At 38.5% G+C, this 12,917-nt stretch overlaps 1 protein-coding gene across 1 annotated transcript in view; it reads left to right on the forward strand.

Annotated features, from left to right (window-relative positions):
* LOC128981258 (maltase-glucoamylase-like) overlaps positions 1–12,917 on the forward strand; it is a 54,138-nt gene that overhangs the window by 32,721 nt on the left and 8,500 nt on the right. Inside the window, exons 13-16 of the mRNA XM_054399970.1 lie at positions 3,141–3,309; positions 4,130–4,246; positions 6,346–6,494; positions 10,004–10,088. Of these exons, the coding sequence (XP_054255945.1) occupies positions 3,141–3,309; positions 4,130–4,246; positions 6,346–6,494; positions 10,004–10,088 (520 nt within the window). The remainder of the gene's footprint in view (positions 1–3,140; positions 3,310–4,129; positions 4,247–6,345; positions 6,495–10,003; positions 10,089–12,917) is intronic.

Genomic DNA, 12,917 nt, shown 5'->3' on the forward strand with positions numbered 1-12,917 from the left:
GATTGGAATATATTTTAAAAGCTGATGATATTACTTGGGATATCTGTCATAGTATCTAACAAGAAACAGCCTCATGCTTCATTTTATTGTTTGTAATTTAGTAAGAAGTTTCAAGAAAAGAGAATCTTGAAAGAAGAAACAGATTCTTTTCCAGTTTTGCTTTTCTTGGCTAAATTCAGAATCTACTTTTCAGTTGCTGCTTATGTACAACTAGAACAAGATGTTTTCATTGTCTATTAGAGCTGCTCACGTGCAGTTGCTGCAGAACGCAGCCTTGTGGGCTGTCAGGGGAATTTTCCCATCCCCTCATTACTCTGGCTCAAGCAGAAGAGTTCCTATCACTGTCAGGGAATGATCTAACAACACAGCTCCCCTAGCTGCTTCTGAAGCTGGAAGGCAGTGGTTTGCATTTTGGCTTGGAGCTCAATCAGTCCAGGAGGGCAGAACTGCATTTGCAGCACATTTGCTGTCGGCTACTGTAAAACTCATTTTGTGGCTGGGAAGCATTCAAAGGTAGCTTATGCAGACAGACTGTTGCTGTGAAGCTGGAGTGACAGTAGTAAGTTAGCTGTTGGATTAAATCAAATGGGCAAATCATTCCTTTTCCAGCAGAGACTGAGCTAAAACATGGATCAATTTAATATTGCAGTGTTAGTGTCAAAGCTGGCTTGCTTCAGTGTTTAGCACTCATTTTCAGAAGTTGTATTGTAATAGTATCCAGAGGATGTGCCTAAGTGAGCCTACTTCTGGTGTTGATGCACTTGTATTTCATACACCAAGCCTGGGGAAGGGAAGCACTGGGTAAAAGCCAGAAGTGGTGTGCCAGCTTTTGTGCGCCTGCTGAAGAGTGGTCCAGCTTTTGAGAGAAGGATCAGAAAGCCCTTGAATTTGGGATCTCACTGGCCAACCAGCCCAGCTAGGACACCTGGGACTTAGCATGGTTTTTGGGACCCTACCATCCAATCTCAGCAAAGATCCTCCCATCACTGGTCTCTCCATTGATATTTGTCCTCTGCACACTGGAATCCGCATAACTGTACACTGCCTTGGTAATACTGTTTGGATAGAGACTTTGGATTTACCTACTTTTTCTTGAGCTGTTCTTTCATTCTCTTCAGGCTTTGTGTCAGCAAAGCCAGTTGCCTGGGACAAACCCTGTGAATTTAGCAGAAACAGCTCTGTGTGCTGGCATGTGTGCCCCAGCGCCTTCAGCATGCACATTGTCCTGGCTGTGTTAACCTCAACCAGCACTATTGGGATGGTTGCTGCTGCACAGCTCCTTGCAGCCTTCCCCAAACCTGTGAACCTTCTCCATTCCTACAGCACTTACTTTCAGAGGTCCTTCCAAAAGAAGCATGTATTTTGCTCAGCCAAATGTAGCGAGTCCTTCAAGGCTGGAAAACACTACCAAAAGCATAATCAGAGGCTGGATTCATTGTAAAGCTGGGAAATATTGGTGAAGAATTTTTTGTGCATATTCCTTTGGGCTCCTCAAACACATTTCCTTTCAAGGCTACTTGTATCCCTTTCTGCACTCACTCTTCACAAATAATATACTAAATTAGGTTACTGCCAGGAGTGTTTAGCAAACCAGCATCAATTGCAGGATACTGGCTGAAAATTAACGACAAGTACATAAACCAATTCTAAGAATTACCCTAATTCATCCAGATAAGAGGAAATGTGTCATCTGACTCATATCAAATAGCCTGAATTTGGGTAACATGAACTAGCAGCAATCAGCTCATGCATAGCTTAGCAGGAAGAGTTACTTGTACATGATATTCTGTAGATAATTTCTGTCAACAAATACATTTTACAGCACTAGGACCTCTTCGGCAATGATTCACAATGGACTGAAATTTATTCAGAAAATTACATGTTGCAAATTGCTTATGCCAGCTCTGGGTCATAGTTGAGTTTATCCAATGTTGCCCTCAGCAGCACCTACATTTGAAAATGGAGCCAAAGAGTTGTGGTGCACAGCCAGAGGAGAGGACTCATACTGAGGATATGCATTAAATGGTTCTAAAATGCCATTTGTTCAATGCATATGGAGCCTTGTGCAGTTGTTGGGCTCATCAGTGCACCTACAACCCAGATTCTTGCTCCATCTGGACTATAAAGCTATTATGTTTATGGTTGCATGAAACCTTTAGGGTTTTTTTTTTTTTTTTTGCTTCCAAAGCAAATGTTAAAGCATTTCAAAGGCACTCTGTCATTACTGAACCAATACCAAATATCAACCATTACGAATACAGATGAAAGATCCCTTGATCGAATCTCATTATAGAAAGGGAGAAGGAGGTGTATGGTGAACAACTTTATTAATGTTTCATGCTAGAATTTCCCAGAGAATCTATGTTGTGTTGCCCAAATTGTATTAAAGAAGTGTTGAATTTGAAGTCCTGCAGTATGTAATATTGCAATATGCAACTGTGTACAGAGATTATCCTGTGTTCTGGAACACAGGATTGTAACATTTGTCAACAGGGCATGCTGCACTTCCTTGATTTTCAAAAGGAAAGGAATAATTCATTACACCACTAATTTTGTAGTTTTCTTTGTATATTAAACTGACAGGAAGCTAGAGAAATGTTACAAAGGATGGGCTGACATTTTGAATCATTACATATTTGCTTTCTATATTGATTACTTTTTTTTCCCCCAGATGTTCAGGTATCATTTTGATATTGTTGTGTTTATTTCCAGGATATTAGAAATTTATTTACCAGGGCAAATTTCTACATATATCCTATATTGCAAAAAATAACATATTACACTGCTTTTTAGGAACCTGTAGAACACTACATTAAATTCACTAATACAGAAATGAAATTATCTTTCAATTTTTCAGTTTAAGACACTCCTGAGAATAAGTTAAACAGAAATTAATATTTTAGAAGACTGAAAATACCATACCTGAAGCATCGCTTTGTGGTTCAGATCTATTTTAGCTTTTTATTTTGACCACTGAATAAAACTTCCCATTATTGGCAGTTTTGCAGCCATATTTTCATATGTCGCAAGACCACAATAATACTAATTTCAGAAAAAATACCCCTTCAGATAAAGTTGTGTCTTGACTCTCTCTTGGTTACTCTTCATATTTTTAATGATCTTCTTGGACTTCTTCACAGTGCTGTCCAGCAGGCAACTGGAAAGCGAGCATTTGTCTTGAGTCGGTCTACGTTTGTTGGCAGTGGGAAGCATGGGGGTCACTGGCTGGGTGACAACTTCTCTCAGTGGAAGGACTTGCGGTATTCAATCATTGGAATTCTGGAATTCAACCTCTTTGGCATCCCCTATGTAAGTCCTGTGTCCTTCAGGCAGTTGCTGGCTCACACAAAGTATCACTTTAACTGAAATGTTTTCTGAAATAAACTACTTGAGATGGCCAGCAGTAACAGCCTCCACAACATAAGGAAATGCAGATTAAAAAAAGCTAAACATCATCAATCTTGGCTGACTGAATAGAAACAAAAATAGCCTTGCTGGATTCAGATTAAATCACTGCATGTCATCGAACCCTGATCTCTTTATATTCTGTATTTGCAAACTGGACTGGAGACATGTAAAATTATTGTAATATAGTCAGATCTTACTCCTTGAGCCAGTATTGTCTCAGTCCCAGAAAAAAATTATATCATTATGAAGCACTCTTATAAAGTCACCAGAACTACGTATTATTTTCAAAAGTTATTTTTATTAACAAACTTCTGTAGGTACAATCACAGAATCACAGAACATTAGGAGTTGGAAGGGACCTCGAAAGATCATCTAATCCAACCCCTTGCCAGAGCAGGATGACCTAGAGCAAGTCACACAGGAACACAACCCAGACAGGTTTTGAATGTCTCAACAGAAGGAGACTCCGCAGTCACCCTCAGAGTGAAAAAGTTTTTCCTTGTGTTTACATGGAACATCCTATGCTCCAGCTTGCACCCATTGCCTCTTGTCCTACCACTGGACATCACTGAGATGAGCCTGGCTCCGTCCTCCTGATGCTTGCCTTTCACATATTTATGCAATGTATATGTCAATATCCTACAATTTAGATTTAAATCTGTAATTTAGATTGTCAATATCCTGCAATCCCACTTATCCAATGACTTTACTTTTTCTTTAGATCGGTGCTGATATCTGTGGATTTAACTACAACACCACCTATGAACTCTGCTTGCGCTGGATGCAGCTTGGCTCTTTCTATCCATTTTCCAGGAACCACAATGCAGAGGGAAATAGTGTAAGTAAACAAACTACACAAAGCTGTAGCCTACAGTTATAAGTAATGACAATAGTGATTTGTATTACTTTCTCAGAAATTAACTTGCCATTCTTGGGTAAATTGAAGTGATGGACGACAAGGAGTGCTGCACTGAGAACAGGAATTGCATGGTGCAGTGGAAATGTTTCCCATCAGTAATGTAAAGGTGACATAGGAACACTGAAGCATGTGTGGTATCTAACATCCAAAAGCCATGCAGAAAAGTGTACTGAATATGTTGAATGGCAGGAAATGTTCTTCCCATGCTCTTGGTAAAATTCTTCAACATCTTTTACTTACTAAATCCCAGGTTTTGTTTAGCATCCAGTGAGTGTCAGCATATATTTCTACTCTTTTGTTTCCTTCAGGTTTTGTTTCAGTAGTTCTGTGACCATAACAGGTATTGCAGGAAGGGGAGAATGGACATTATACAACATCCTTGTTTAAAAGCAAGTTTCAAACAAATGCCACTGTTAGAAACTCCAGACAAACATGTGAGAACTCCAAGGAGAGAAAGCAGTAGTGACAGCATTGTCAGCCAAGAAGCAACAAAGACTAAAAAAGGCCCTGGAGTCCATGAGAAGAACAAAAAAGTGACCTATGTCCTGGATTTGACTTATTGTCCATTCAAAACTTGTCACAAATAGAAAGAAGCATTGGGTTCTTTCCAGCTATGAACAGTTAGAAGGTCCTGCAGCCTTGTTAAGTACACTGTGTTTATCTGCAACCACAATGAAGTGGTTCTGCTAGCTCAATAAATGTGTTGGGTTTGGTGGTGTTTTGTTGTTTTTTTTTTCCCTTTTTTTTCCCTGTAAACTGAATTGTGCAATACTTGGAGCTCAGGTTATTAGTTTTCTTTGAAGCTGTGTCATTAAAACTTTGCAACATTTACACCCCCAGAAAGACCTTTGTCTCTGCATGAAAATATGATGGACATCAAGCAACTGGCGAAATGCAGGAATAATAGGCTATAGTGTTGTTGCTAAGAGAATCAGGAATTACCCAGTAGATTCCTAAGATGAAATTTTTCTACCCAGAAAAAATGTCTGTGAGGTGGTAGCTGCTGGTGGTGATAAATACTTTCTATCTGCCATTCCACTAAAATTAGAGATACATTGTGTGCTTGCTTGGCTTTTTGAATGGGGTCTGACCTGGGTGAGTAGGTATTAATTGCATACAGACAATTTAATAGGCAGGAAAAGAATAATGGGTCTATGTGATGGGAACTGCAACTCAGTGTTGAGTGACTGACAGAAGTAATAGAAGATACATTTGGGTTTATTTAATTACTTAAATGCATTTAAAACATTCTGTTTAAAGAAAGAAATGAACAAGGCATTTTGGGTGACACCAACACCTAAGAAGTGTAACTGTTTTTCTGTGAATTTAGGCAACATTTGTACAGTGTCAGAATACTGGTAAAACTATAGTGCAATTTTTGAAATAATAGATAGATGCTCTGGAGCTTAGAGCCAGCAGGGAATATTGTCAGTGACTAATTCTGATGTAAACATAATAACAGATAAATTTAACTTGAATACTGAGTTTGGTTGGTATTAAGCTAATGTTAAAATAGAATCTTGAATATCCACTTTGCCTAATCCATTGGGGATTGCAAATGGTTTAATTAATACTTTTCCTCTCTGAAAAGCACTAGATAATATAAAAAACTTTGTTACTGATGTTCCTTTTATGTTTCATTATCCTTAGAATTTATCATACAATCTTCAATTTTAATGAGAAAACCACATATTAAGGGAAAACTTTGTGAAGGAGGAGGGGAGATGTGTGACTCCTTAGCTGTCTCTCTTTAGCACTGGAGAAGGTCAAACAGGAGGAATTACTGTAACTCTTTCCTATATCAGCACTGCTCTGGACTACATGATAAAAATACTAGTTTGGCGATAATGGATGTTGTTCTTAATGCATCCAAAAGTTTTCAAACCAGCACTTATTAACCACTCACTTTTGTAGCGTTCTGTCAGCCATAGCTCCCCTTAGGTTGCACAGAAGTTGTCTGTTGAATTTGCAGTCCCTAGCTATGATGCTCAGTACAAATAAAAGCTTTGCCTTAACAGGAACAAGACCCAGCAGCATTTGGAAAAGAGTTTGCCAAGATATCTCGTGATACGCTTCGGATCAGATACTCTCTGCTGCCGTACTTATACACCTTGTTCTTCGAGGCTCATGTTCATGGAAACACAGTGGTGCGGTCCCTGATGCACGAGTGAGTTTGGAAGCTCTTGTTTTTATCATATTTCACTCACAAAGGTAGTTGAGGTTCTGTGTATGAAATAGTTTGTATTTGAGAATATTCATAGTAACATTACTGTGTTCTCTTTTTTAAAGACAACAGTCTTACAGTGAAATCTAATCAAATTATATGCACAAAAATAATCCTAAAATATGGGATTAATTAAGATACAGCCTATATTTGTTTCCAGTGAAAATCGCTAAGTAAGGAAAATTCTCAAAATGTCTTGTCTTAGGCAAATACACAGTTTTTCTTTATTTTAAAAATAGGAATCACCTACCTCTATTTTCTGTATTTAAATGAAATCTGTGAAATCTGTATTCTGGTCCAGAATGCTAAGAGCTCACAGAGAGAAGTCTCCGTTTTCTAATCCTCCACGACATTTGTGTTTTCCAATTTAGCACTTGCATCTGCCTGCTATGGATGAAGACTACATCTGTGTCTACAAATTGCACACACACATACACACACACAAAAAAACCCCGAACAACACAGAGATAGAGATGTTTGAGTGTAGAAGCAGGTGCAAACCAGAGATTAATATATATGGATTGAAACACTTCTTGGAAAATGTAACCTCAGATTTTTGGAAAAACTACTTGTTTTTGGAAGAAGCAAGAATCAAAGTGAGGATTAGTTTCCCTTTCAGCATCTTTTAATTAGCTTCTTACCAGCTTTTGGTACATTTTCTACTTTGCTTTATGCAAAGATTTGAGCCAAAAGAGTGCAAATAATACATATGAAAGGCTACTGCCTGAAGCTCTGACAATGCAGTCTCATTGGCACAGGCTACAGCTTGGACTATTTAATGTTCTTTTTCCCTTTAGGTTAGAAACATTTTGGTTAAAGGGTAAGGCATTTTTTCCAAATTAAGCTGAGATTACACTAAAGTGCAGACCATCCGAGTATGGAGAGGATATGCATAAAACATGTTTTGCTTACTCAGCATGATGGTTGACAAATTTTAAAAGCAGTATCCTTCTCTGATACCTTATTTAACTAGGTTATGTTAAGGAGTTTTATAGGTACTCATGTCTCATATAGCCCCTTGTAAGGGGCTATATGTTGTTTCAAGAATTTATTTTAGCTCCATTTTTACTTCATCAGATTTGTGTTAATATTGGAAATAACTGAGTTCATTTTGGCATTAATATTAGCTAATCTCTGTTAATACAGAATTACTCTAGTGATGTTAAAGCTGCATTTCTGGCCATTTCCAGTGTAGATACACTCTATTTGGGCCACATTTTTATTAGCAGATTTCCAGATGTGCTTTGATTTTTATTGTAGAGCAGTTTCAGATGCATCAGTGGGATTTTGTTGGGTGAAACTGGGCTGGAAGGTGTGCTCCAGCCAGTGACAGGAGTATGGTCAGTGGGACCAGATTGGCATTACTAGGAAATAAAACTTCTAAAATACATGTAGAGAAAGTAGGCATCAGGAGATCAGCAGAAACTGTTTCATTTCCCAGGTCCCATCCTACAGGGAACATCACTTGCTGATAGCTAGACTCTAAAATGGATTATAAGCATTTCTTACTACTATTAGTTAATTCTTGTTGCTGTTGTTACATCACAAAGTAATACTAATTGATTCAGTGGATCTTCTGCAGTAGAAAAAGTGACCCAGATGCTAACAGGAGGAAAAATGTGGGGTTTAGAGAAAGAGAGAGCCAAAATAGACTTTGCAATGTACAGATTTTACAATAAACTTTCTCCTTGTAACAAATACAAAGGAGAACTTATAAAACCATACTAGTTTTGCAGCTGGAACTGTTAAGAGTTCATATATCTCACCATGAAAACAACTCTGCCTGGGCAGGGAGTCTCCAAGCAATAGCTATTTCATGTGCACTTTTCAAATTTTTTATTTAATTTCAAATATTTAGGTGCTCATTTCAAATAACAAGTAAGAACATTGCCCCTGCAGATTCTTATAAGTATTTTAGTTGCCTCTAAGACTTTCACTCAGTGAAACAGAGACTCCAGTATCTCAGCTGTCCAAAAAGACCAGGAGTTGGTAATCTATTACTGAAAGGGAAAGCTCTGCTTAATGGCTGAACAGGGGAAAATAAGACAAAAAGGTCAGCATCTAACCATAGGAAGCATGTAGATGGAATTTAGAACCTTTCATAGATATTGCTTAATGGCTTATATTTCAACATGTGAATGTTTTTTCATTTGCTGAATTTGTTCTCATAGTTCCTATAACTGCTTAAGAAACAGTGCTGTCAGCTGGTGAGATGCTTGTTTCCACATGTAAATAAGGTTGACTTCTCTTTTGTCAAAATTTCTTGATCAGGTTTTTCTCCTGAAATCAAAGTACCTTGAGTCAGTATTAGTATTTTATTATGGCAAAATTAAAATACGGAGAAGCTACTGAGATGACAAGAAAAACTGGTGTTCTGTGTTTCAAAAACTATAAGACACCCCACTTTTAACATTTACAAAGCATTACGTCAAAATGCAATAATGACCAAGATTAAGGTGTTCCAAGAGCTTTTTGTCAGTTAAAGAAACTCTGAATAAATTGAGGTTTCTTTCAGGCAGAGTATGAGGCATGTTTTCCTGAAACGTTTTCCCGAGGAACAGGTTTTCCTGAGTTCCATGTACTCCTCAAAACTTGCAATATTTTAGAAACCAAACAGATGTCTTTTTATTGCCAATGTGGTTTTGCTCGTTTAGTGTACCTCTTATAAGCTAACTAGGGAAGAAAGATCCATTACAAATTTACTCAGAGACAGGCTTACAACTGATTGAAAGCTTGTTTAAATTCTCAGGGATTTGACGCAGAGGAGCGGATGATTCTGAGATGGGGAGATCACTCTTTGCCATGTGCTATTCAATATTTTCATTAGCTGATGCATGATGGAAGAGAGATCTCTTCCCAAGCTGGCAGATGATGCCAGGTGAAGGGGACTACAAGCACTCTGGAGGACATGATCAGAATCCAAAATAATGTTAATGCATTGAATAAAATGGACTGAATTCTGTAATTTTTCATCCATTCAGTTTAAAAACCTCAATGTGTATGAACACTGTTTTGTGTTTTTCCTGCAAAAGATTCCTAATGTAAACGTGTGAAAGATCCAGGAAACCAAATCCAAGGATTTTCACAAATGCTTTGGTGTTATTCTTCTGTGTTCCCTCTTCTGGTCCTGGTTCCCATTCTGCTCTTTGACTCCCTCAACGAACTCTCAACCCAGTGATCAGAAATTAAGTTAGCTGGTTTCCCAATGCTGCTATTTTGAACAAGAAATCAGCTGTAGCATTTTGTGATCATTATGGTCTGCTTCAGTATGGAAGGTGCTACTGTACTTTCAGAATCTCTATCCAACCTTTGGAATTTCCTCAACCAGGAAAACTATTTGGCAGTGTTGAAAGATGTCTTGAGGAAGCAGATTTCTTGTCACAGGAAATAATATCAAAATAGTCTTCAAGATCTATAAAAATTAACATTACATATCTCACTTTCCACACTAGATTTACCACTGATGAGCAGACTCATGGAATAGATACTGCCTTCCTTTGGGGACCTGCTTTTATGATTGCTCCTGTTCTTGAAGAGGCAAGTATTGTGATTAAAAAACGCTATCACACTGGAATTAAAAAACAAAACAAACAAGAAAACAACAACAAAAAAGAGAACTCTGCTTAGGCTATTGGGTGACATTCAGGGCATGTTTGCTTATATCTACCTGTTTCTTACATCCACTGTCAAAGCCTATAGAACGCATTTCTGAGCAGCACAGACAGTAGAGAGCTGCCCAGTGCTTGATGTGGGAGGATGAAAGTGAGGGCATGGCATTTCCCTGCTACTCCAGGTGCTGAATGGCTGTAAACAGCCTGAATGCTGCCCTACACATTCTTCTGTTATTGTGCTGATAGCTCCCTCCAAGGAGCAGTAATTGTCAAGCTGGGAAGAAACAGGTAGATATCAAAGCAAACTGGTTGATGTGTTGCCACTCAGTCACGGTGTTCTGGAACTGCAGCATCTCAAGTGCTGTAATAGGAGTTTTCCAGCATCACAGGCAAAGTAATTCATTACAGAAACAGTAATGACAATGTTAGCTCTAATATGACAGGTTTTAAAAGCACCTTTTTCCTGTGGCTATGCTGGGCACGACACTGGGGTCAGGGCTCTCACTGCTTTGCTGGAGCAAGGTGAGTTTCTCTCCTCGCCCCAGCACTAACTGCTGACAGCACCAGAAAGGTATGTCTGAACAGAACTAAATACCTACATGTGATATATCCTAAAGTGGTTTGTGATCAGCTTTCTGCCAGAATATCTGATACAGTTTCTACATGTTCCTGATGATCAAACATAGAAACAGGCACCATTAGTCACCTTTTTTTTTTTTTTAAACCAGCCCTTGAGCCTTTGTGAATTTAAAATTAAATTCTTATTCCTGTTTCCAAAGCCATTCTGACTCTACTGAGGTGCTTCATTCGTCAGTCCTTCATCTCTAGACTCCCCTAGGTTACTAATAGCTGATGACTAATAAACAAGATTTCACAAGGTCTCTGACCAGCAAGATGATAAAAAGATGCGAGAGAAACCTTCCCACGAAGAAAGAGTGACAAGCCAGGGGTGACTTCCTGCAAAGAATTGAATAAAAAGGAGCATTATAAGGACATAGAGAGTATATATTCTAGTGCCTGTGGTCGGATGGGGGAAAAAGAGCTTTGGAGGCAACAGATTGCTGGGTCTTGCTGTGACAGAGAAGTGGCAACCAGAGCATGTGCCACCTAGCAGAGCAGGGGCCAGAGGTGAGCTGTAAGCCCCTCATGGTGGCAATGCAGGCCATCCATGGCTGTATCAAACTGCAGTATGGCGCTCACTTGTTTAGAGGAGATGGGTCAGGGACAGCTGCTATCCCATTGTTCCTTGTCCTGCTAGTGAGACATCCATTAAAACTAAAACAGGGAACTGCCTTACACATTGGATGTTATTTAGGGAGCCATGAAAGCAAGGCTCACTATGATTCAGAGAGTGGTTACACACTTCTCTGCAGACCAGAATATTGTGGGTTGTCATAATAATACAGCAAAAACATACAGAGAGGGACATCTTGACTTTATAGCATTTTTCCTTCAAGTTTTCAAGGCACTTCATAGATTAAGCCTACTTTTATTTGTTGAACAGCTAGTAAGGTCTGAATAGACAGATCAAACTACCCTGACCATCCTCACTGCAGCACTAGGACACTTTGCCTGAAACAACTATGCTGCCCACTGTGGGAGACAGGTTGAATGGCAAGATGAATTTCCAGTTTAGCATTGCTTGTATTCTAATGTGAGATTTACATACTTCAATATATCAGTTATTTCTTACTCCTTTTATTGATTTTTATAGATATATATAAAATGTCTCCTGCTCCCTAGGGTAGATCTTAGTGATAAATTGTAATTCTGCAAAGGGGCAGGCATTAAGAGTCAAAATTAACCTGTGAGAATAAGCAAATTTTGATAAAAAAAGGAAGTATGTTTTGATTCAAACTTAAGAGTTGGATTTCATCCAACAGTATCCTTGCAACAATACGGTACAAGAGATGCTGCAAAACGAAGTACAGCAATTGCGCAATTAGCAACAAGTTACTTCTTATTTTCCTGCAACTTTAAATTGTTGCCAAGAAGACAAGTATCTGTGTATTCTCCTTGCTAGACATTACTCTCTGCCTGCTTCTGCAACAGGATGGTGAAAGAGGCACTGAGCTGTGATATCCCCCCCATTCCAGATGTCAGATGTGAAGTCCTGCCTTGTAAAGGCTGCTGTAGACCTTACTGGGGTTACTCAGATGTTAGAGGAACACAACATGGCCAGTTACATTTGCAAGACATAGAGCTATGTACTAGAACAAAATAATCATATCACATTGAGTCATCCTGCAGATTGGCAGTAAACACCCCCCACCCCCAAATGGGACAGGCTCATCTGTTTAGTGTTATAGATTAGCCAACCCTAGTGCACTGTTATGATAATAACTCAGCCATAATATCCAAGATCTGATGTTATTAGAATATTCAGCATACATCTCTCCATGTGCAAATATAATAAAGCTAATGTAATATCAGAAATGCAAAAAGGAAAAATATTTTAATCATTTTATATCCATTACAGGGAGCAAGATCTGTGGATATATACTTCCCTGATGCAACATGGTTTGACTACTATACTGTATGTATTTTTAAGATTAATTTTCATACATTTTTTACATTATTTTGAATTATACTATTGCAGCAAAATAACTTTCAGCAATGTTCAGCAGTATTTTTACCTCAGCATCTGTGTTTAAGAAAAGCAGAGCACAAAAAGTCTGCACCAGGCTAGTAGATGTGAGAGTAAATTATACAGTTTTCAGTAGCATTTTATTTTCTATTTTTGGTTTGCAAAGCT

The sequence above is a fragment of the Indicator indicator genome, chromosome 3 (assembly GCF_027791375.1).
Source record: "Indicator indicator isolate 239-I01 chromosome 3, UM_Iind_1.1, whole genome shotgun sequence".
NCBI lineage: Eukaryota > Metazoa > Chordata > Aves > Piciformes > Indicatoridae > Indicator > Indicator indicator.